This window comes from Passer domesticus, chromosome 4 (genome assembly GCF_036417665.1).
Source record: "Passer domesticus isolate bPasDom1 chromosome 4, bPasDom1.hap1, whole genome shotgun sequence".
In the NCBI taxonomy this organism is placed as follows: domain Eukaryota; kingdom Metazoa; phylum Chordata; class Aves; order Passeriformes; family Passeridae; genus Passer; species Passer domesticus.
The window spans coordinates 33,551,675-33,576,463 of NC_087477.1; the positions used below are offsets into that span (position 1 = coordinate 33,551,675).

The 24,789-nt window shown below is 41.9% G+C and overlaps 1 protein-coding gene across 2 annotated transcripts in view; it reads right to left on the bottom strand.

Annotated features, from left to right (window-relative positions):
• The window catches only part of UNC5C (unc-5 netrin receptor C), a 248,718-nt gene that overhangs the window by 35,222 nt on the left and 188,707 nt on the right, over positions 1 to 24,789 (bottom strand). For both annotated transcript variants that reach the window (XM_064416988.1, XM_064416989.1), the window contains exons 5-7: positions 15,591 to 15,771; positions 13,395 to 13,562; positions 12,023 to 12,187 (exon numbers count right to left, since the gene is read on the bottom strand). In XM_064416988.1, coding sequence (XP_064273058.1) covers positions 12,023 to 12,187; positions 13,395 to 13,562; positions 15,591 to 15,771 — 514 coding nt within the window. The remainder of the gene's footprint in view (positions 1 to 12,022; positions 12,188 to 13,394; positions 13,563 to 15,590; positions 15,772 to 24,789) is intronic.

Here is a 24,789-nt window from a genome sequence, read left to right on the forward strand (position 1 = left end):
TTTTTGTTAATGAAGACACAGTCTCTCCCAATCACAGGCATAGACATACCTCCTTCCAAAATTTCCAGGCATTAACTACTGCATAAAATCTACCTTACCTGAAATACCAGAGCAAAACCAGCTGATTTTTGATGATGATGTTTTCTTCTGGGACATCATGGCACAAACTATACTGCCTGTAATCTCTGTTTAAAGCTTTACTTCACAGCAAAGATTCCAGCCATACCACTGCTTTTAGAAACATTATGTTCTCACATTCATTTCCCTGGCTTTGAGGCAAGTTCACCTATGTGTACTCTCAACATGCATATTCAATCTTTTGTTAATAACAGCCTCCTCTTTCTACTGGTGTACTTGAGGTATTGGCCATGAACAGCCTGGTGAGTAACTTCTGAGGGCTTGAGTGAGTGCTCAGCAAGTCTGGGCATGAATTTACAGTACTCTTGTTACCCCCAATTACTCCCCAGATGAGTGCTGAGGCTCATAATTTGGTAAAGGTAAATTTCAGCTATAGCCTTATGCCCAATATTTTCCTTGGTAAGATGTCTCTGGAGAAACCAAGAGGCATGAAGAAGGAATTTAAAGGCCCAGGGACAAAGAGGAGTTTAAGCTGGATGCATCGCTGAATGACTTTTTGCCTTGTATTCAAATCCACTGGGAAAGCTGAGGATGTCTCCTTGCATTTCATGTGCCCCAGCAGGTTCTCAGGGGAGATGGAATGGAGCAGCCCACATTCCCTGGCCCTGCATCACCCATGGAGCTTGAGCCACCTGTGCAGAGCTGAAGAGGCTATTCCTCTCTCCTCACATTGTATCTGAGGTGGTCAGTTTTGTGTTCAAGGCCGTGCACCACTCTGGCCACATCTAAAGGGATCCAGGAACTGCCACTCAACACAAAAAATGGCGCAAAAAATGGCACCACCTGGATTAGCTGTGATGTTACTGAAAGCATTCTTTCCTCACAGGAAAATGGAAATCCAAATTCAAGCTTTTACAGCAAAGTAAACAAGCACGATCTTCAAATATTCTAAAAGAAATTTGCCTCATTGCAACCTCTCCACAGACCCTGCTAGTCACAAATACATTGTCACAAATGCTACAGACAGCACCCCTGCAGCTACATAAGAGTGATGCCAATTCCCTCTGCAGAAATGTTTTGTGCACACATTCAAAGATGCATCTATTGAAACAGGAGGAAGAGGCAAGAACACTTGCCTTCCACCAAGCATCCACAGGATGCTTCTGCCATTTGGGCAGGACATTTTACAACAAGATTAGTTTTAAGCACACCTTTGTCACTTCTTCAAAAGGGCAGGGGCAAGGAGAAGACCTGCAACCATGGACTGGTGATGGGCAGGAGGAAGGTTTACTGCCACAATCCCAGCACAAGAGAATGGGTTTTTCTATATGAAGCTGGCTGTCACTCTGGTCCCTCTGACCATGCCTTCAAACAATGAAAAAAGGACATTTTCATTAGATAATGAAACAAGCCTGCTGGGATTAGTAACTGAAATAATGAAGAATGTCTTCCCTCCTCTCTTCAAAGTAATTGCAGTAAAGAGAGATCTTTTCCATGTTGGTTTTTTTTTCTTCCCCCTTACTCCTTGTATTAACAGCACTGCTTGGCAAATACCTAAGGGACTTCTACCAGGGTGATGAACATTTTTAATGAGTGTGAATTTAGAAAGATGCTGGAGGGTTTGACTCCAGGAAGGCTGCTGACTCAGAGCAGTGGTTTCACAGTGAGCTACTTTGAAGAAAGTAATTTAAGCTTCTTCCTGCAGCTTGGTGGGAAATACATATTTTCAAGGGCGCTTCTGCTATTTTGTTGTGTAACTTAGTGTTGAATGAGTAAAATAGCAATAATCTTACTTTATGCTTGCATAGTGCCTGCTGTTTGAGGTTTTCAAAGGCTTACCAAAATGGGTATTTGTTTCCCTCACTCTACAAGCACATCACCCTATGTCAAACCTGAAAAATCAGTGGGAAGCTCAGGTTAACACACAGAAACTGAACCACTATAATTGCATGGCAAAGGAATTTAGTAAAAAGCTTTCAGTTAAGTTAATGTTTCTCCTTGTATTCTGCTTTATAGTCCAATTTACATTTGTAAATATATTTTTTTTGTGCCTATGGAGGTGTTTCCATCAAGTGTCAAAGCTGGGATTTTTTTAAACTAAATTAATTACACTGGCACAAATTCTTTGTACAAATGCAGATATGCCATTAAAAAGATGCTTTAAGTAGACATTGCCTATTTTGTTTCTAGAAAGTGTGAGAAAAGCAATTTAATCACCTTTATAATGATGCAACACACTGGGAAAAGCAAAGAAGGGTGCATATGTCAGACTGCACTTGAAAAATTAACCAATCCAATGCTGACATATAGAAAAGACTACAGCAGGCTTTTTATCAACTTGCTTTAACTCAATTTAAGCATCAGTCACACTTGACACTGATTTGGGAAATTGTGACCATTTAACTGAATAGATTGTGAAGCTCATTTAATTAGTTTGGTGCAGTTTGTGAAGGCAGATGATCCCCAAACATTGGAAGTCTAGCCTGAGCATTCTGGTCCCACATGCCTTGTTCTGACCTTCTGGAATCATGTTTGTGCTGGAGGCCCCTAGAGACAGAGAGGCTGCTCTGTGTCACTGAGCATCCCTCAGCATATCTGCCTGTGACTGTCACCAAAGAGTCACCAAAATGACTGTTCTAAGCTCTTCTTCTTCCACTGGGAAACAATCTACCCTTAGCATATTCATGGGCATTTATACACACAAGGTGCTCAGCCTGGGAGCTCAGGATCATGACAATGGGCATTCTGAAACCCTGTGTTTGATTTTACCTAGAAAGCCATGGGAATATACTGCCTTGGCCTGTGAACTGGAATATTTTAAAGATAATTTTTATCCCTGTGTTATAAAACTCCAGGTCATAGCTTCATGCAGAGAGAACTTTGTAACTAGCTCCCTTTTTTGGTCTGTAATTGGTTTTGCTAGCTTTCTAGTCATGCTGAATTTGTATTAATGAATATCAATTTTAGAGTGAACTGATCAGATTATGAAAATATTTTACTCTGCTTCTTGCAGAAATTAAAATATTTAAGTAAGAGAGGAAGAAAAATACACAGCTTTCAATTTGTATTTTTCCTGCCTATTTTCCCTCTTTCTGGCAACTATATAGGTAAGACAGGTGAAGTAGCTCAAGATGATATTTCTGGCCACTTATTTACTAGGGCTTATACAGTTTGGGTCACATTTAAGAAAATATTTACAATTACTCTGCAAAAAAATAGTTTCATAGCATTATCTGCTGAGGTCACAGTTAATGATAGGTAGCTTGAGACTGTATCGAGATCAGTGAGAACTGGAGACCTGCACTTTCATTTAATAAGATGAAGATTGCATAAAGCACACCATAACTGCTAGTTTCTTCAATGCATCATACTTTAATCTGGTGCCACTTGCTTCTAATCTATAAACTCTCTTTGCTCGCTCTGTAGCAGTTTCAAAAACAGCTGAGCTCAAGTGATTCCATGGTCCCCTCTGAAAGCCCGGCCACATGATGTGCCTCAAGGACATCCTGTTGCAAAGAACTCAACATGTTGAGCATAACAAATTGTAACAGCACTTTCCCCCCTTTTGGCTCCAAAATCAATGCCCTCAAATCACCTTTGAGAAAACAAAGAAAAGAAAGCATTCAACTGCTGCCTTCCTTTCTCAGGAAACACGCAAACAGAGACTGATTCTTACATGCAGATGCTTAACATTTGAAGGAAGTACTTCTTGGATGATTTAAAGTAGGTGTGTGGTATATAAAACGTGACATGAGTCTACTGAAAAAACTCAGTAAACTTTTTTTTTTTTTTCTGTGATACATGCACATCAGACAAATTCCAGTATCTGATAACTCAAAGCCAGCAAGCTGGTAATTATTTTTTCATACCAGACCCAAAAAATATGCACCCAATTGCTTCTGTTCTTAATTCTCAAGATGAGGTCTTCTTTCAGCATTAAGTCATATTACCCTCCTCATTGGGCCAGCTCCAGTAGCTCAGAATTTAATTCAAAAACTTTGGGTTTTGCTGGAATTTTCTGTTATGAGTCTGAGTCTCAGAAATTATCCTGGAAAGTTTGAATAAAATTGATTTAAGAACCCTAGTAACTTTTTCTCTTGTTGTTAATTTCTAGTTCAATTGATCTCAATGAGTAAAAATAACCTCAACTCCCCCCAAGTATATATTGCTGTTTCCAAATTCCAAGTTCTAGAAATTCAGCCAGTCTCCCTTTCCCTGTAAAATGCCATTCTCAATTCCATGTCGGCTCAATTTCAGTTTTTTTGCACTCATGGGAAGAGACATTCATCAATTCTATATTCTGAATTCCATTATACAGAGAGGGTTTTGAGACAAGGAAGAAAAAGTTATATGTCCCTGCAGTGTCTGCAGTGCTGTGACTGTGGCTGTGACCTTGCATTACCAGTCCTGTTCCCTTCTGCCCTACCTCACTCACCATCATTCCTACAGCTATCACCAGCTTGCTTGAGTGTCTTCTGTACTTTTAAAGCAAATTCTAGATGATCAGTACAGGGTGAAAAGGCTCAAAGCTTTCAGAAAAGACTTTCAATGCCTTTCAAAATATTAATTCAGATACATTGCAATGCTTTAGGCCTCCATCTAAGTCCATCTAGGTTTCTGTCTATGATGGCCAAACAGTCACACATTCCCAGCTTACAAGAAACAATTTAGGAGTTTTAATTTGACATTCAGGAGTTTTAAATTGCTTTGTTCAACTTCCACTGTCCAGAGGTTGCATGTTTCCAGTATTTTCTTTTCTACAAGGGGCAGAGTTAATGGTACAAGAGTAATCTTAGAGTAAACCCCATATTCTGACTGTTTAGTGTCAAGGCTTCATGTTCACTTAACATGTTGCTAATGAGATTGGAAAAGTATTAACACTCAAATTTGAACTCTGCTTGTTGTTAATTATTTCTCTCCCTTGCTATTTCCCAGGAAATGTATCAGAAAACCAAGAAGATGTGATATGTTATACCTTGTGGTGGTTAAAAATTAGAAAAAAATAGAATAAAATTTCTAATTGATTTGAAAGCAGGCATTCAGGGATGAATTACAGGGCAGAGCAGCTTGATGAGGAAAATTAGGAAAAAAAAACCAAACCAACAACAGTTTCTGGAACAGCAAAAAATCTTTCATACAGAAAGATTTCCCGTAGACAGAAAGATTTTCCCTCCCTACATTTTCTATTCTAAAGAGAGACCTTCATGTCTGTAGTAATGATGCTGAAGGTCAGATATGATATCAGGCATCCCAGAGATAATGCACAGCAATTCATTTTCCTTCTGAAGGACTCATTATTGGCATATTCAGGGTGGGCTAATAAACAGGGAGCTTGAGGTTTTGTGACTGATTATTTACTTGGGTATTATCTCAGATCTTTCCTGAGTGGGTGAGTTAAATGGGGACACTCTCTTGTTCTCTCCTTGAACAGGAGTTCATGATATTCTATAATTAAGTCTGCAATTATGTTTTCATTTTAAATGAGATCCTGACATTTTTTTAACATTGACAGAAAGGTCTTGCCTGAATTTAAACATGCATGACATCTATATGGGAATAAGGAAAGATGGAAGAGAAGGATAACTTGTGGCTAAAATTTGATGTGGATTAGAATATTGAAGTTTGACATTACACAGTCTCCTGCAGTTGAGGACTTTGACCTTTTAGTTAAATCTTATGTCAGTCTTTAGTAGGACCTCAGCACTGGGTTTGTTATGCATGTTTGACAGCAAAAATAAACACATGCCTAGCACTGCAATTCACTTGATGTGTATTTGTAAATTCCACTCTTGCAATGACTGAGTGCTAGACAGACATCCAAGGGTTCACTTTGCTGTAGTGGGACAAGTGGGACAGTGTCCTGAAATGAGGACAAGGGACACCACAGGAGAGAGAATACATGGCAGACAGCTAGATGAAGGAAGGGATAGTTGGAAGAAGATCTAGGAGAGGAGATCAAAACTGTTAAGAATGTTGGACAAAAAGAGTAATGGAAAGCATACATTATCCCCATGGAACAGGTATAAAAATCTTTGGCAGGTTTGTATGCTCACACATAAGATAAATTGTACTCCTCAGCTTATAACCTCAAAAATCACAATCAGCTGATCAGCTTGTTTGTTTCCCAAATTCTAGAAACTTCCTTTCCTTACATGACTTTTCATCTAAGCATGCCGCCAATAATTTTTTTTAGTCCAGATTTAGAAATAGAGAGCGCTGAATTTTACTTCTGATTGTTTCACTTCTTGATGAGCCTTCAGGTGCTTATGTAACTTTGCCCTACCTGACACTCTAACAGGAAAGCAAAAGAATCATGAAATATATCCGCCTTTGTATATGACAAGGATAATATAAATGTACATTATTGTCTCTGTATGGGGTGGTTTTCTTTTACAATTAAATCAATGTATCAGTTACACTTCATAAGATTTGAATTCTTCTTTCATCTGTCTGAGTAACTTTTTGAGCTTTTAATGTGTAGAGGAATAGGGAAGAATAAAAGAAAACCTAAGAGGATAAAGAAGAATGAAAAGTATAGATGAACAAGGTTGTCTTTTTTCTCCTCTCTGCATAACTATATTTTTTTAAATTAATGCAGATTATTGAAAACAGCCGAGAGATCTTACAGCACTTGCTTTCTTTAAAAATAATGTGGAGGTGGCTCTTTCTGTACTGACTGGGGTTAAGACACGGGGATTTCAGTGCCCTGGGTTCTGCCTGTGGCTCTGCACTTCTACTTTCTCCGAACACTTTTATCTGCTTCAAGCAGTTGGTTTTCTAGGCAAGAGCTCTCAGTTGCACAGGGCCCATCAGAGCATGGACGCTTCTCAGCTGGTGATTTTTCATGTCACTACAATAAAATAGAGATGAGTCATAACTCTGAGATGTGTGCATAAACTCCCTTGGCTGCCCCACCGTTACACAGTAGCTGGGTAGAAAATGGAATAACGCATCCCTTTACTCATATAAAAAAACCAAACAATGTTATGGAAAACTTCCTCTAGGAACAGATGAGATGCCTGCTTCAAATGAATGAACTCCCCCTGCTAGGCCAAAACATGCCAGGTGGCTGTATCATTATACTGACAGACTGAATGTATTAGAAGTTCTCTCTTGACCCACATGCTCTTAATAAAAGGTTTTATTTAATTCCTCTGCACACACAGGCTTCTGTTGCAGTCTCCCTCGAGAGACTTCTGCTTACCTTCTGGAGCTTGGAAAACATTCCCCTGCTCTTTGCACACTGATTTGCTCTGGTGGACCTGTGGTCCTCATCAAGCTGCTCTGCCCTGTAATTCTTCCCTGAATGCCTGCTTTCAAATCAAGCCAAAAAGGGAAATGAATTCTGATTCCATCAGAGTTTCCAACATGTTACATTAACCAAGCGGGACGTGTGCAGAATATGTATGTTTTGGGAAGAAAGAGATACTAGTATCAGGGTAACCTTGCTTTCTACTCAGAGCCTGTATAAACAGAGACAAGACAAGCATTTTGCCATTTCATGCCCAAGCGGGATAAACTGCATTTTTTCATCTGCTTAGGCATGATCATTGCAAGAGACAACCTTACAAACTTCACCCTGCTTTTTAGAGGAGGATTTCAGAGCACTCAGCAAATACAGATTTGTTGTCACCATGACACATCAATTCACTCTTGACTAGAAGGCAGCCTTTTCTAAGGCATTACTACTCTGGTAATAACATCTTAACCATGGTATGGTGTCTTTTCCCCCAGTGGTGCATCTGCTATTTGCATTTCCATGTAGTTAAACTGCATGTAGGGAGAAGACCTGAGAGTCAGCCCAGAGTATTGTAGCAACAGGTTCAATATTTTGAATACTTTCTTCCATTTTTTTAAAAATTACAGTAGCACATCTCAGTCTTTTCATACTCACAGAGGGAAATTCCATATTGCATCTAATGACCCTTGGCAATGCTTCACAGGTGGAAATTTCCTTTTGTTGCTATTAAATGATAGAATTTTATTCCATATTGTGAGACTATATAAAGTAAGCAATCTTATTGCACAGAGCAACAGTACTATTTGTGTGACTGTATAACCCATAGTCCTCAAGCAACAACATGTGCTTCTGAATTATCCTGCTTGTTGCTGTAAGACAGTTAGCTTTGTGTTTTGGAAAAAAAAAAGAAAATAAAGCACAACTTAGCCAGCCTTTTATGAAAAGCCACAGTGGTCAACTAAAGCCAAAAGTGAACAGAAAAAGGGGCACTGGTTGTCTCCCTCTGACTGAGCTAGTGCCAACCCTGCATGTCCCAGGCATGATTTCAGAAAAGCCTAAAGACCAGCAGGCATCAACCTCATGCCTATGGACCTGCTGTACTTATTCATTCAGGACAGGGACAATACAGATCTGAACACTGTCACTTCAGATCCTCAACAGAAAACATATACGTGACCTGCTGTGAGCATGACAGCTGCATGCCACAACTCAGGTAATAAGCCTTCAACATAACCATGAAGCACAGTAACTCTCCTCATAGTTTGTGCTAACTCTCCTCTTCTTGACTATCAGCAGAATTTTACACATAATGCAAAGCAAAAGCAGCAGTTTTGTACCACACATGTGATCTCGCATTTGTTCCAGACTCAGTCCAGCAAAACACTTCCCCTGGTACGTTGCTTTAAAAATGTTTGTGACCTAGTGAAGGGAACTACTTGTACTGAAGTTTGAAGCAGCAGGAGAGAGCTTTGCTTTCTCATTCCCCCCACAGAACACCCACTAAAGTCATTAGGTGATACAAGTGAAGGGCTAATTGCAGTGCTTCAGTTTACAGCAATCCCCTGTGAGATGTAGTGCGTGCCTTTAAAAGTGTTGCTCCTTGCACTGAAGTATTTACCACAGTACTCACACATCAAGTGGGAAATAATGCAACTATGGAGGCAATAATGCAACTAGCGTGGGCGGTAACCAGCCAATTCTTCTTACACCTACAGCAGATTTTGTTCCAGAAGATCTTATTAATGCTATTATGGGAATTATGAAATTGTTATAATGGGAACTGCTAGACAATATTGTGTACTTGAAAACTTAAAATAGCAATGACTGCCCTGAATTTTCACTACATCTGCTTTACCTCTTCAATTCAGCCTGCTGGCTCTCTGTGGGCTCTCTAGTTTAATGGCTGTTCATCCCTTCATGTTAACAGAAAAATACAAACTACTGGATATGGGCGAGTACGTGTGTACCAGCAAGATGATTAGTCTGAATAAATGCAACAGTAGAGCTGCATGAGAAACGCCACAGTTAGTGGTAAGCACAAACTACAGCTTTGGGCGTAAAATACTGTAATTACAAGGGATGGAGAAAGCTCCACTGTTTTTATCCCCACAGAAATCGATAGTGGTGCAGACTTGTGCTCTTTGCTGAAGCAGGGGTAGTCTGATGAAAGAGCTTATTGATTTATCCAGCTGATGCTACTGAAGTGAATAATAGACTGGAAGAGAAAGGGCTTGTAAATGAGACTCATTCAATCCAGCATTTTCCAGGATACCTTTTACACGCAGCTATATAGAGATATATATTTACAACTAAGTTTTTGTCAGAGCAACAGGCTAGTGACTCCTGGCAGAGTGTCCGCCTACTAATTCTTTGACCTCAACTACACCCATGGTATCAACCTTCAGGCTCTCACTAAAGACTGGCAGCAAGGAGGCAGCACCAGGGCATCTGGGAACAAGAATTGACTATGGTGCAGGTAAGCAGCTGGCCAACAGATCTCCCAGAGGGCTGTGACCACAGAGAAAAGGTGGCTGAAGCTTCCTCCACAGCACATGTGCCATGCCAGACCCAGTGGTATGAAGCCACTGGAAAAGACGGTTGTGAATCTACAGGTGCCCAGGCTAAGAGAATTGTTAGTTCCAAGCCAGATCCCCAAAGCCTCAAATAATGTGGAAAGAGGCATGTTGTTTTAAGAATGAAAGGAATCCTATATGTCTTCCTGGCTCAGCAGGCAGATTTTCTAAGAATCTAAATCCACACAGGCAAAAATGTAAGTGTTCAGATTGATTTTGCATAAACTGAGAAAGATAAATAAATAAAAAGAGAGGGAAGGGGAGAGAGAGAGAGCAGCAGCAGGCACACTGCCACAAAGTACAGTAAATCAATCTTCTCAGCAGTGATGGATCAGGGAGCAGGACTGGAAGTTTTACAGGTATATGAAACCCTGAGAGTATAAAGACACCATTAAAACACTGCCATTAAATTCCAACACTGAAGGATTATCACGGCCCCTGGAGCTAAGCAGGTCATTATGTGACTGCATATTTTTCATTACCATTTTTTATATACATATATATGAAGCAGAATAGGATTCACAATAGTTTCACCTTCTCTCCTGCTGAAGACCTCTGCTTTATACTCAGCATCCACTTTCACAAATAAAATGCAATATACCATCAACAGATAAATGAGATCCCTACAGGGCTTTTATTCTGCTGTGCTATTATATCTACTTTTCCACAAGATTTCTGCTTAAATGGCTCTCTTTATGCACATACACAAAGATGACATACACCTGTCTAAATATAATCTGATCGTGAAGAGCTCTTCTGTGTGGGGAAATGCATCTTTTCCTCCTAATTTGCCATAATGACTTATTAACACTACTGGAACTAGGGGTGCATTAGCTTCCCTACAATAAAAGTCACCAAGGTGTTGTATAGTAGGGATTTTTTTCAGTATCCTTAGAAATGGAGTTCTGAATGTTACCTTTCCATTTCACCATAAAAACAAGTGCTTTGAGAGATTACAGCTTTATAGACCACTGACATTGACTAATAGCTTTTAACATGATGGAAATGCTTGTGCAAGCCACATCCAGGGAGATATTTGTAAATCTGGGACAACTCAAAGTAAATGGTCATGCTGTGCCATAGGGTAGCTCAGAGATCACTACCAACATAGTAGCTATCCTATTCAAAGAGCAGACAAATTTATTAGTTGGTAGTGTCATTTTCTGTCATCATGAATATTTCAGTCAAAAGTAACATGCCTCAGAGAATAAGAATTCTTTACTCATTTTTTATGATAGAACTCAAAGCATTTTATGATCTGGACACAGAGGTACTGGATGGGTACAGCCACAACTCTTTGGACAACAGAGAGCTGAGGCTTGACAGAAAAGTACTGCAGAGAGATTGGATGAAGGAATAGGAAAGAGCTGTATGTGAGGATTCTGGCTCAGGTTATTGTACTAATGAAATGTGAAAGAGAGTTTTGATGCACCAGCAGAGCAGAGAAGACCCCATTTTTGAGAAGGGACAAAATGTAGAGCTGAGTAATTGTTCATCAGTGTATGGCAGAATTACACTTAAAACCTGCTTTTCTTTGCTTCTCTCTCTATTAGTCAGAAAGGCAGGACCACTGTGTGAATAGGCATAGGTGGAATAGACTTCAGGGCTAGAGCTGATCTTCATGAGGCTGCAGCATGCTGGCAACCAGATAGGAAGTTTGCATCAGCACTGCATTGATGCAGTGTACCTCTTTCTACCACAGGTCACCCAAAATGGAAAAGGGAGCATAGCATTATAAATAGAAACACATGCACTCACCATTCCTGACAATAAGAAGCCAGAAGCTGATCTGCTTGGCCATACTATGCTGGCTTTGCTCTAAATGCTCTGTTTTTCTGTTTGCAGTGCTGTAAGAGCCACTGCCAAGCTTCTCTGGACAGATGCTGAGCCAATATAGAGAGAAGGGCTGTTTGGTGGTGGGGGGCAGGCAGTAGAAGGCTCTGTTATGACTCTTTCTAATTCTTCACTGTTTCCTATTCCAGGCAAGAGGAGTGGGGGGTTCAGACTGGTTGAGAACTGGTCCCTAACTCATTTCTCCTACAAATGGTTGGTGAGTTTAGGTCACTGATGCTGATCTGCAGTTATTTCAGGATTTGTCACATACCTCCCAGATCCTGGGGAGAGCACTTACCCTGCATGCAGAGCCCATCCGTGCAGTTCTTGGACTGCAGCACCAGCCCCTCGCAGTCCTTCCCCCCATTCTTGGGAGCCGGGGCCGTGCACTCTCTGCGGCGCCAGTGGGTGCACTCCGTGCCACAGGTGGACCACTTGCTCCAGGATGTCCACTTGCCATCCACTGAGACAAGGAGAGGACACAACAGTGAGACCAAGGCAGAGCCATGCACGTGTCAGCACAAGCCAGTCTGCAGCTCCCAGCCCTTCCTGGAGAAGGATCATCCAAGAGCCCTTCCAAGGCAGAAGAATCATCAGCCTGCTCTTCTACTTCTGGTTTGTAAATGCACATTGAGCTCCACTTCTCCTTTCTCTCTGCCCAGGCCCAATTTCTGGTCTTTTCTCCCCTTTATATAAACTTCTAACTAGTTTATCTGTGCTCAAAGTGTACAAGCAACAAGTCAAGAATCTTTGATTTAATTTTGTGGCAGGGGGGATGTGGCATTTTTAACACAGAGGTTAGACTTTTCCAGAAATTCTTCTTTAACAGGAAGATAGTTCATGTTAAATGTGCTCTATTAAAAGAAATCTCTAGGGGTACCAATTTATTTCACATGAGCAGAATCAGGAATGTGTTTAGCACCTTTCAAAATCCTAAAAATTATTTTCAAAAGCATTAAAATGAACAGCTGAAGAACAATACATAAAATTGTTCCAGTGAGAGAGTTGGATTATCAAACTTCACAAGTTGAAGATGGCCTTACTGCCATCGATTAGAGTGGGTCAGTAGTAGGAGAGCACTGGACAGTAGGACAGATGGCAGAATTTTATCACAAGAAGTCAGCAACTACATTGCACGTCCTGAAACAATTTTATATTTTTCAGAAGTTTACATTAAAATAACTTCCAAAAGTATGGGTACATGTCTCTCTCCAATAAAAATGCCTTTGTATTTGACGATTGTATATGTCAGGTAAACATCTGCCTCAAATTTAATATCCACATCCCAGATGCTTTACTTGCTGAGACAGCTGGACTGAACAGACACTGCAAATATATTTACATCACAGTTGCTTTCTATATTCAAATCCCAATTCTTTCCCAGAGCTTTCAACCTTTATCTCCTACATTTTTAAGCTCTGAATGCTCCCCAAATCTCCTGAATTGTAAGAGCTGAGACCACAGTGCAAGCAGTGTGCAAAAGAAGGGCTAGAACCTGTGCTGCTTGATATGATGTGCTCACTATTTTATCTACTTATGCCCTACAACTGAATGTTAATTCCCTGAGATGTTTGATCTATTAATAATGAAAACGAAGCTTTTTCAACTAATAGTGTTCTGCCGAAACGACTGAAGACAGACAAAGTATCTCTGTGCTGCTCATACTGAACCTGGACACAGAGTGGTGCAAGCTATTTTCTGGACGCTCTGGCCCTCGCAGAAGGCGCCGCCGTTGAGCGGGGCAGGGTTGGTGCAGGTCCTCGTGCGCTTCTGGAAGCCTCTCCCGCAGCGGCTGTTACACACTGACCACTCTGTCCAGGTGGACCAGCCTCCATTCACTGCAAAGCAGGACAAAAAGAGCATGGTCACACAGGCAGCCCAGCCTGGGCAGCCCCAAGGCGCTTCTGGCTCTGTGTCATGCGGCCTCCAACAGTGGCCACAAGACATGGCACAAGAAACAGCACTGAACAGGCACAAACCCACGTCCCCAACACACCAACTGTACACCACAAGTCATTGTACAAGCTGAAGAAATGCTGACGCTGAATGAAAAACATCACTTGATGACTATTAGGGTTGGCAGGTGACCTGCCTTATCCTGAAATCCAACCTGACCCAGCCTTAAGTGCCTGGTGGAGTGTGTATGACCAAAATCCCTGCAGGTTCAGAGAGCTCTGGCAGCCAGAAGCCCGTGCTCTGAAAGCTGCACTGTTTTCCAGAGGGAGATAACCTGTGCTCCCACTCATGCTCAGATGCACCCATCACCTATGCATGCTGAGAGCCCCCCATGCTTTGATTAGATATTGAGAGTTCTCTTTTCCTTTCTTTCAAGCAGGTGACTTCAGGATGTCAGGACAACTTCACTCACCCCTCTGTGGACATAGCTGGTGCAGACCTAAATGTCCCAGCACTTCCCTAAGCTGTTCAGAATGAGCTAACACTAAATGCATTTCTTTCTGTTGGACTTTGGGAAGATATTTACCTCTGGGAAGATATTTATGCTGACTCTCCTTTTCATCCATCACAGTTTCTAGCATAGATGGAGGAATGAAGAAGGAGTTGTGCTCTTCTACATAATATTGTGATTGTCAGGTATGGGTAATAACATATTAACTGCTCAGATTCCCTAAACCCAAATGTTTGTGATATGACACAACCCTTAAGCAGCTCTGGCAGCAAAACCCATAAAAACGCCTGCTCCCTACACATGTCTGTTGAATACACTTTTGAAAAAAATTCTTTATATGTGTGAGGAAGGGTTATAGTACGCCTACATCTTTATGTTTCTGTATTCATCTCAGTTACAAAACATGGTGCTCTTGCATGGTCCATCCCTCAATACCAAAAGCGCTGCTAATCAACTCAATTCAGTCAGTTTTCTATAAAAACTGAAGTAAAAAGCCCTCATTGTAACTTCAGAGAAGCAACTGCTTACAATTAAATCTAACTGCTACCCTGAATATGAAATGAATATTAGGGATAATCATAGGGATTTTTTCCTACTTGTCTATCCTATAATTAAGCTGATTGTAAGAAACACCAGTTCAGTCAGCTGGCACATAATCAGAGCAGGTTTTGTTCTGGTGGATGCCCCCACCTGGAATGCATTTGGGGAAGTAACTCTGCAGGGGCAAAGGCTTGGACTGGTGAGGCAGAGCTGCAGCACAACACAGGCTGGAAGAGACTCTAGGAGGGAATCCCATCTTTTCCCAGCCAAAGTATGGCCTGTCTCAGTCACATCAGGACTGTGGTTGCTGATACAGAATAATGCTATTATTCCCCTGATGTTTACTTTTAAGCTAGGCTATGTACCTACAAACTGCAGTCCCAGAATACTTTGCTTCTTTGCTCTTGGTGTCAGGGTCTGTTTTGGAAGTAGGCACCAAAAATAAGCTTATTTAAAGAGTTATAAGAAGATGGTAGATTCTGATGAGCTCTGACACACTTACCAGTCACTGGAAGCACAAACTCTCTACCAGTTTCACTCTTATTTCAGAAAAGAGTCACTAAGAACACGAACTGTGCTGGTAATAAGCCATGCCTAGGACACTCCTGCTGGATGATGAGCCCTGGTGGCTCCTTGCTGTTTGCAGCCAGTGTGTGTTACAGCCTCTCTCCAATGAGGCTGCTTTTGTGCAGGGCTGTTCCTCCTTTAACACCATTGCCTGTCACCAATAAGACAAGTCATCAGACTCCTGAGGGATTTCAGCAGTGCCCCTGACTGCAGCCCCTGTGTGTGGCTGCAAGTCACCAGGCAGCCCAGCTTGGGCACTGACTGCAGCCAGAGCTGCACAAGGGCACTGGGCATCCTTCTCCTGCTCTGGGTGTGTGTCCATCCACCTGCAACAGTACAAGGCATCACCTACCATAGACTATCACCGTCGCTGTGGTGCTTTTCCTTTTGGCCACGATGTTTTTTGCAACACAGGTGTAATTGGCGGTGTCAGAAAGCCGGGCTTGCTTGATGATCAGGTTGTGATCAATGGTGATGTAGAAGTTTCGGTCTTCCACAGGATCAATCACCTCTTCATTCTTCAGCCACTCCACCTTGGGGTTTCAAAGGGCCAGAGGGGAGGCAGTGAGTCAGCAACAAGTCACACCAATATGGACAGACATAGTATCTGTGATTGCATTGCTCATCCCAGAAAATACTACAAGCCAAGGCATGTGACAAAGAACTCACCTGATGAACGTCACCAACTGAAACAAAACACCAGGGCAAGAAACCAGGAGAACACTCTTCACGTCTACCCTTTCCTTCCAGCGCCTTTCATCCCACCCACCCATTCAACAGCTATCTTGCCTTGCCTTGAAAACATCAATGCATTTTCAAAGGCTGCCAGGTACTGGGAAAGGCTGGTCTGTGCTTTCAGAGTCAGAAGCAAGGCAAAAAGAAAGGGTGATATCTTAGGAGCATATCTGCAAACAGAAAATTCTCCTACAACATCAGAAACCCTAAATCAGCACAGATCTCACCCATTGTTTCCCATATCTTGCCTAATCAGGCAGTTAGTAATGCAGTAACCTCATAGGTACCTGACCTGTGTCTAAAACCATGAGACTCTATACTGGAGTGGGTAGCACTAACAAATAATATACCTCAATATTTTTAAGTACATTTGGACTCACATGCACATTGTCTGGCTTCAATGAGAATGAAACAAAATAGAGTCAGTTACCAAGGAAATAGGAAATCACAAGGACATCAGTGCTTATTTTTCCTCTTTATTTGTGTAAGCTATATTTTACTTTAATAAAGCATGATTTCCTTGGTTGCACAGAAAAATATTTTTAATATGAGGTTTTTAATCTAGACAATATTCTCTTTATTACCTTCCTTAGAAAACACCCCGTTATATCCCAGCTGACTGCTGTGAGCCACTCTAATATAATTTGGCTGCAAATCTAGCAGCTCGTTTTCAGTTGAACTGCGTGTGCTGAAGGACAGGACTGGGGCCCTGGATGGATCAAAGCTGGGCCTTCATGTCACTGGATCACTTCAGCCTGTGCCCAGGATTTAATTAAAGGAAGAAAAACATAACTACAAACAACCCACTGGACTCATGAGGTGCTAGCTGCCAAGTCCTTCTCTCAGAAGCTCCACTTTTCTAAAGACATTTGAGGAACTACCCAAGCATTGACATACCCCAAAAGCCACCCGAGACAGCTGTACAGACTACTGCAAACCATGGTGAGAGAAAACAGTTATTTCTCCTGATGTTCAACACAGAGGGCTCAATTCACCCTCAGACAAAGCCAGTCAACGCTGCAAGAGCAATGCTGGCAGATGTGGGCTTGGGTTATAGGTGCCCACCACCCACTTCCCACCTTTCACCCTGCTTAAGCAGCTCCAGCTCCAGTTTGGGTGGATGCACTTCAGGCATGAGCTGCTTCCAAAGATTTACACCTTTAGTGAATGTAGAGCCACTGCTCCAAAGAAGGCTTGATTTAAACCCCTCTCTTTCACAGCACATCACTGTGGGATGTGGCAGGCTCAATGCTGTCAATACTGCGGAGCTGAAAGACAGTGGTGCAACAAGGGCTCTGGAAATGGATACGTGTGTCTGCAAGGAACAGGGGAGGAAGAAATAGACATAAAACTTTGGAGGCTGTATTTCTGTCACTATCACAATCATGTTGCACTGTGGAAGATACAAGCTCTTAGTCAATAATCTATTTTTCCTTGACAGAATGACTAAACTTGTTTTTTTCCGCCTTTCTTGAATCCTAATAGGTTTCAGTTGTAATCAAGACAGACAGATTCCTGTTCAGTCAATGGCAATATTTAGCTCCTTCCTCACCTGCAGGCCGAGTCGGCATGAATTCTAGACTGAAAAACAAGCCAGAAGCTTATCTCCATCAGTGGTATGCTGCTATTTAACTCCTGCCTCTCACAAACCCCACATATTTCTTTGGTTTTAATGTCACTGTTTATTTCTGGGTGGGTTAGGCCAGGGCTGTAAAAGATGCTACACACACTGCCAGAGCTGTGTACATCCCACTTCAAATCTCCCTGTACTCTTCCTCTGCTTTGCATACTGAGGACACCAGGACGCCAGTAAGGACAGGACTACAGCCTACATGGTCTAAGGTTAAGTTTAAAATATTTCTGGTATGCCCATCCAAGAATATACTCTAGCAGCCTTTGGCACCCTCAAGGCTCGATGCCCAAGCACATGGGGGTTTTTTTTCCACTACTCTGCAACATTTTCTCTCTCTGCAAAAACACACATACATATTCAATCTGGGTCTCAAATGAGTAGACAAAATTAAAGCTGTAAGCATTGAATTCCCTATCATCCCTGCAAAACCACCAAAGATAATATGAAAAGAGAAGTTGCCAATACAAAAAAAAAAAAAAATCCCAAAACAAAGCAGCTCTGTATAATTCAGTATATTGCTTCTGGCTCTCTACCAAATCTCTTAGGAAAAAAATCCTTTTTCACCTAATGTCTCACAGAATTTACTAACAGTAAAAGTTTGAAGAACGACAGGATGTCTTTTTTTTCTGCCAGTACATCAGTACTGCGTGTGCATATCTAAATGACATCTCTTTTACAAGGTATCTCTCAAATCTATCTAATTTAGTCTTCTGGCATCCAGGTTTTATGGGGTCTGTTAATGTTGCAAACTCTAACGTCAAATCTGAAGGAAGGAACTGATGGATGATTTGACAAGCAGTGGGAGTCTCCTTTCAGACATATTTTAGCCATCAGTAGAGCAAGAGAAAAAAAAAAGAACACCCAAAAAAAAAAAAAAAGAAAAAGAAAAAAAGTGGTTTCTTCCTCAGTCCTTGTAGAAATTGGGAATAATTAAACACACTACAATATGTGAGACTGTTGTTAGTACTTATTTTCAATTACTGTTGGACCTATTTTTTGTGGTGCAGGTGACTTCAATAGTCAGTGCCTCCAAACCTCAGATTATTTTTTTTGAGGTAACCAAGAGTAAGTGGGAGTAGGGTTGTTCTGTCACGTAAGTAGGAAGAGATCAGGTGTCAAATACAGAAGAGAAGCAAGCAGAATGAGACAGTTGGATTTATGAGTGACAAGTATGCAAACTGTTATCACAGAAGTTAAAAGCAACGATCTCTTTTGATGCCATGTCATTCCCCAAGGTGCAGCCCACTTGCTGAAATAGGCTGTTAATCAACTCAGTGCAGAAACTTATCCTGAATTTAATTCTGCAGCCTGAATAATAGTACTGGCAGCTAAGACACTGCACACTTATGTGCCAGAGACCTCTAGACCTGCAGGCAAGTGGACAGAGGACCAGCAGGGTATAAACGGGCTCTTCAAAGTGCACAAAATCCTGACTTCAAGGTCATACCAAATCAAACCCTCATTCCTCAATTTTTCATCTCTCTTGAGATGTTCTAGAGTAGATGTTTGCTTTTGCCTAAATATTAAGGATGCATATTTACTGGCTATAATCAGAACAATTCCTGAACATGCATCTAGCTCTACGTATTCAATTAAATCAGGACATCCCTCCAGCTGTTATTGATAAATGTACTGATGGTCATGCATATATGTAGAAAAAACATGGGATCAGTTTTTTCCTTATCATAACAGCAATCATTTAACTGGCAAAAATTATGCCATGAAGGATGGGGTAAGTATACCCTCTGGGGTTGACAGCTATGGAAAATTACAGTTACAACAACATACACGTGTTTTTTATCACATACTAAAGCCCTGGAACAAGCTAGACACAAAATCCTTTTTCTTCTTGCTCGTTTTCTACACAAGAAGGTATTTTTGTTATATGTTTGCAAACTAAGCAGCAAGAGAAGGCTGCTCAGTTGAGGTGTGAGAGTGGTGAATAAAAACCTGACCAACAGAATCTGCAGATGCTGAGAAGCTGGAGCACACCTGGAGCCAGCAACCTTTTGGTCAGAGCACCTTAACACTGGATGCAGCTTGCAGTTCCATGAGGCACATGGCTCCTGCCAGCTGCACTGGAGCTGCACATCCAGGGCTGCTAATGGGCTGGCAAGTGAGCCTGCAGGAAATGGAGCTGTCCCTGGGTCAGCGAGGGAAGACACAATCCAAGGTGTCCCTAATTTAGAACAACATATCTTGTAGTGTCTTTTCTGTCATCCTGCTCCCTGGTGAGAGACAGATGTGCTGTCTCTAATCATTCACTGATTGGTATCGGGAGATACATTAACATAATTGGCACATTTGTTCTAATTAACAGAAGGAACCTGCCACATGCCACCCAACATGAAAAGCAAGACCATCAGCAAGAGCAGAAAACTGCAATAACACCTCAGCTCTACCTGGGAGCTGCTGCCAGACCTGTGCTGCCTCAGGGTGTTTACAGCAGTAGCACACACAGAGACTAAGACTTGCAAAGCCAGGCCAGGCTTCTATGCAGACTAAATGAACACAGGGAACATAAATCACACAAGCGATTACACACGCAGGAAAACCTATTACAGAAGCTAATTGCTGATACAAATTTAGCCATACCAAGTTACCAGCATTCCTAGGCACTTAAATCTCTTGGCACACTTGCATATGCGTGACTGTTTTAGAAACTGGTAGAGCAGAAACACATCTGCTCTGAAAGAAACCCAAGAATGGAAAAGGAATATGATCTCATCTAGATGCTGCCCTTTGATCATAAGAGTTGCTCCCTACACATCTGGCAATCTCAAGAGCTAAGTCGGCAGGGTCTGAGTTCTGGGTCCCTGTTGCTCATTGCCTTCTCTGCACCAACCTGCCCCAGGGCCACCTTCAGAGCAAGGAGCACCTGCCGCAAACAGCAAGCCTTTTACCCTCCAGACACAAGCAAAGCCCGCTGGTGCTATTTTCCACAAGAAACAAGATGCAAACATCTGGGAGCAGGAAGAGACTTGCCTTGATAAAAGGCAATTTGTAATTTTGGAAGGCGAGAACATTGCACCCATGTCTTCCCCATGCCTGGTTGACACAGCAGGATTGCTTTCCATCTGGTCCCCCATCCATGCTGGATTGTGGCTGGTGTTCTTTGCAGCTGTGCCAACTGGTCCCAGTGGCACAGCTTGCCTTGCAGCAGTCCCTGCTGAGCTGGCATCACCTCCAACAGCCACAGGGAAATCTCAGCTCCCTGGCTCCACCTGGATTGTAACACACACACATACACACACACACTCCAGTAAAAAGGCATTTATGAAACAAACTGACTAATTACAAATTTGGACACAGTACAAGATGTCAAAGTGAGAAAACTTTAGTAGTTTTCATATGAGCCAGCAACAATTTTAGGTACCTTGAGACTCAAGTGTTTCTTTGAAGAATGTTATTTGATTTTGGATCTGGCTTTGTCCCAGCAACTGACTGTTGAAGAGGATGATATCCTCTATCTACTATTTACTGGAAAGATATTTCATACACATTTAAAATTGAAAATAAAAGGAAAAAGAGGTGATCTCCAAAGCAACTGAAATTACAGCTCTGAGAGACTGCAAAACATACTGAGAATGAGACAGCAAACACAAAGCACCATGGTGTTCTGTTGAGTTGTTCTTATTGTACTTCTGCTGCCAATATGGAGAATTGTTGTTCCTGCTGTGGAAACACTTCCTTAATTACACATATATCCAGCTTTCTGCTTGCACGGTGTATGTACAGATGCTGGATGTCTCCAGCTCCATTACGCCTTTGCTTTATGCACAGCTGGGAAGTTGAGCCTCAGAATAAACTTCTGAGGTGGACTGGTAGCAGCAGATAGAGAACTTTACTCCACAGAGTCTCAAATTCAACCACAGATCATGGCATTATTAAATGAAAACCACAGTGCCTGCTATGTGGCCATCAGAAGCTGCTGAGCTTCTTTTCCCACCTAAAAGTGCAGATTGAACTGGAGGCCCACAGCTCACATGCTGACTGGCACTTTTGGCACCTTGTGGGCATATGGACAGATAGGTTGTGTTAGCTAAGCCAGAATCCCAGAGCTGTCTTTGCCACAGAAAGACAGCTGTAGAGAAGAGGATAAGCTAGCAGGGTTCATGTCAGTGCTCTTGTAGAAAATCTCACATTGTAATATTTAATGGAGGAATGAGAAGTCTGACTGTTCTCCAGTCCCACAGATCATCTCTGCCTGAACTGAATCATAGAGCAACTGGATTTACTTTGGAGCACGCTCTGCCCTCACTTACATCAGTGGAACTGGACTCGAAAGGAAAAGTACGGGGTAGTTCCGTAGAAAAGTCAGGTCTCCAAAAGAGCAGTTCTGCTAGAAAACCTGTGCTCCTTGGCATGGGTTTCTGCACTGTGGAAATGAACTGGTAGGAAATGTAAAAACAAGGCTATCTAATAATCTAGTGGTCAGAGTACTTCCAGGAAAGCACAAATCCAAACGCAAACCTGTCCTTCAAGCAGGAGGTTGTAACCTATGTCTCACACTTCGGAAGAGTGACTCAACCACCCACCAGTAGACTGGGGGGTAAAACGCATGTTAAAGAGAGACAGAAATGTAGGGGACCGGGTGCTGACAATTGCAGAGTGCTTTATCCTGTACTTTTGGAGGACAGGCCTGACCTTACCCAATGGCTCTCCAAAGCGAAGGATGAGCAGCCCTCGTGAATTTTGGGCTGTGCTCTTTCTTTACACAAACCTGCCTCTCCCTGCCCACTCTTCCTCTCACTGACAACCAAAGGCAGTTCTGCTGTATGTCACAAAGAACTGCAAAGGACTGCAAAAGTGTCACTTTTCAGCAATTAGCATTTTTGGCCACAAACTCTTCTACTTGTCTCTCCTGGTGCTCACTTTCCTGCTGTGAATATAAAACACTCTCTCAGTGACACACACCTGCATGGAAATGCACACACATGAACTCCCAATTAAGGGATAAGTGCTGCAAAACATAAGAGGCTCTCAGGAAACAACACAAACAGCATTCATATTAATCAATTAGATGGAGCTGCCTATTTGTAGAAGTCCCTAGCTTCCACCAGCCTTTGCCTGGGCAAGAGCAGCTGAATAAAGTTTGTGTCACAGTCATCTTGACTCGACAAAACACTCTCTTCTGCCTCTTGACTCAGTGATCCTTTCCCCCTTGCTCTAGTTCCTAATTAAAGCTATGAATGTGGATAAATATCACATACAGTTTTAAACCCAACTGGGTCACCAAACTGTACACTACACCCTGTTCTGCAATTAAATTACTCTGTGAAACACCTCAATTAAAATTAAAGAAGCAATTACCCCCCCGTTAAAGGCTCCACAAATCACACATTTCAATGCAAAAGTTCATCTGGCAGCTTATGGCATATTAACCAATCTTACATCTCATTTGTGTTTTGATCTATAACCTACCCAAATGAGATAATTTGATGTGACTCAGTGTCTCTAACTATATTTTATCATGTGCAATATGATGCTGATGTCTTTCAAAGAACAAGTTAAATGAGCTAAGGGGTTAATTGCTAACAACTCAGCCATTACTGTTGGAGCATCACAGAATGGGATCCTTCCTGCCTTCTCAGGTTAGGTTTAGAAAATCACACAGAGAGCAGAGTGGAACTGAAATGGATGTTTCTGTTCATGCTGGGGAGCTGCTTCTGTCTGATTTCCACTGAGCGTGAGGCTGGCGGGTCAGACTGCTGATTGTACCACCTCGCCCTCCTTCTCCTCATTGGGGGAAAGCAGAAGGCAGAGAAGTATAGGGCAGGTTGCTGTTTGTTTTTATGTCTACTCATTTGTTTTCTCTTTTTGTCACAGCAGGAACACGTGAGCTTGCCCCTTCCTCCCCTCAGCTAGATGCGAAAACCTCAGTGTAACAGCACCTGTGCTGGTCCTTCTGCTGCTTGCCTGGGCCATGCATTGGCACAGCCCAAACATTTACCTGGGCGGTTCAGAACCTGTAGGTTTGTTCAGATTGATATTGGCTATAAACCTGGGAGTGGGGAGGGATGCCATGGTGCAACTGACACCCATGCTGGTCAGGGCTGGTGGGCAGGGGTGTATGATGGCAGAGAAGCTGATATTTCTGTTATCTCTGTTTATATCTCTGTTTTTCCCCGAGACCATGGAAACCCTCGCTTCCTTACGTTGTCCCAAGTGAACAAGGAGATGTACTTTGATTTGACCTCAGGCCCTGAGGCTGGTGTATTTTAACACATCTGTTTGTATTTGGATTTTGACTTTTTCTTTTTTTTTTTCACAGTGCCCATGACCTGAGCTCACTTTAATGCTTGTCATGTATTAGTGGATCTGAGGGACTGGTAAGTGTTACTTTAAAAGCTTTGCCTGTCCGTCTCTGTCTTTGTCCTTCTCGCCCTCTGGAGAAGCTGTATGTTGCTGTGTGGTTCAGCTTTTCAGTATTCCTAAGATCTGCTCTTACATTGATCCATAAGAGCTTGACACAGTTAATTGCAATTAAATATGCTGGGAATGATAAGCCTGAATTCCCCAGATACTGAAAAGAGGACAGAATTTATCCCTAAGAATGCTTGTTCTCACCACTTTGAAATACCAGGAAAAAAAGGAAAAACAAAACACCCAACAGAGAATGAAGTGGGAGAATGGAATCAAAGAGAAAAAGCAAGCAAAAGATGTTGGGACTCTGGACTCCAGCACTGCAACACATTACACCAAAGGTGTATTTTGTACAGTCTACAGTGTAAGCTTCTCTTCATCTGTTTTGGTGTTAAATACAGTGGCTCCTTCAGAAACCAGTAAGTAAGAAAAAAATCTTAAACAAAACACAGTTTCCAGAGTGTGAAGAATCTAAAGCACATGCTCACCAAAGTATTTGGAAATGCTGCTCACAGCTGCAGCATATGCATTACCCTACTCTACTTGGAGTCAAAGCAGTTTTTCAAAAAGATGGAAAACAGCCTCAGTCTGCTGCCTGCCTTCTCCCAAGTCCTTCTTATAGTCACCTGTGCCATCATATCAGAAACTTCTCCAAACAAATAAATGAAGTCTTAAACAAAGAACTCATTCATCTTTAAATTAAAATAATCATGTAATCCTTCAACCCACCAAGTTATCTTTCATCTCTCTTTTTTTTTTTTTCTGAAATTTATCTTACTAGCTTCAGCAAGTGGCTGTAATAAAGTGTCACATTAAG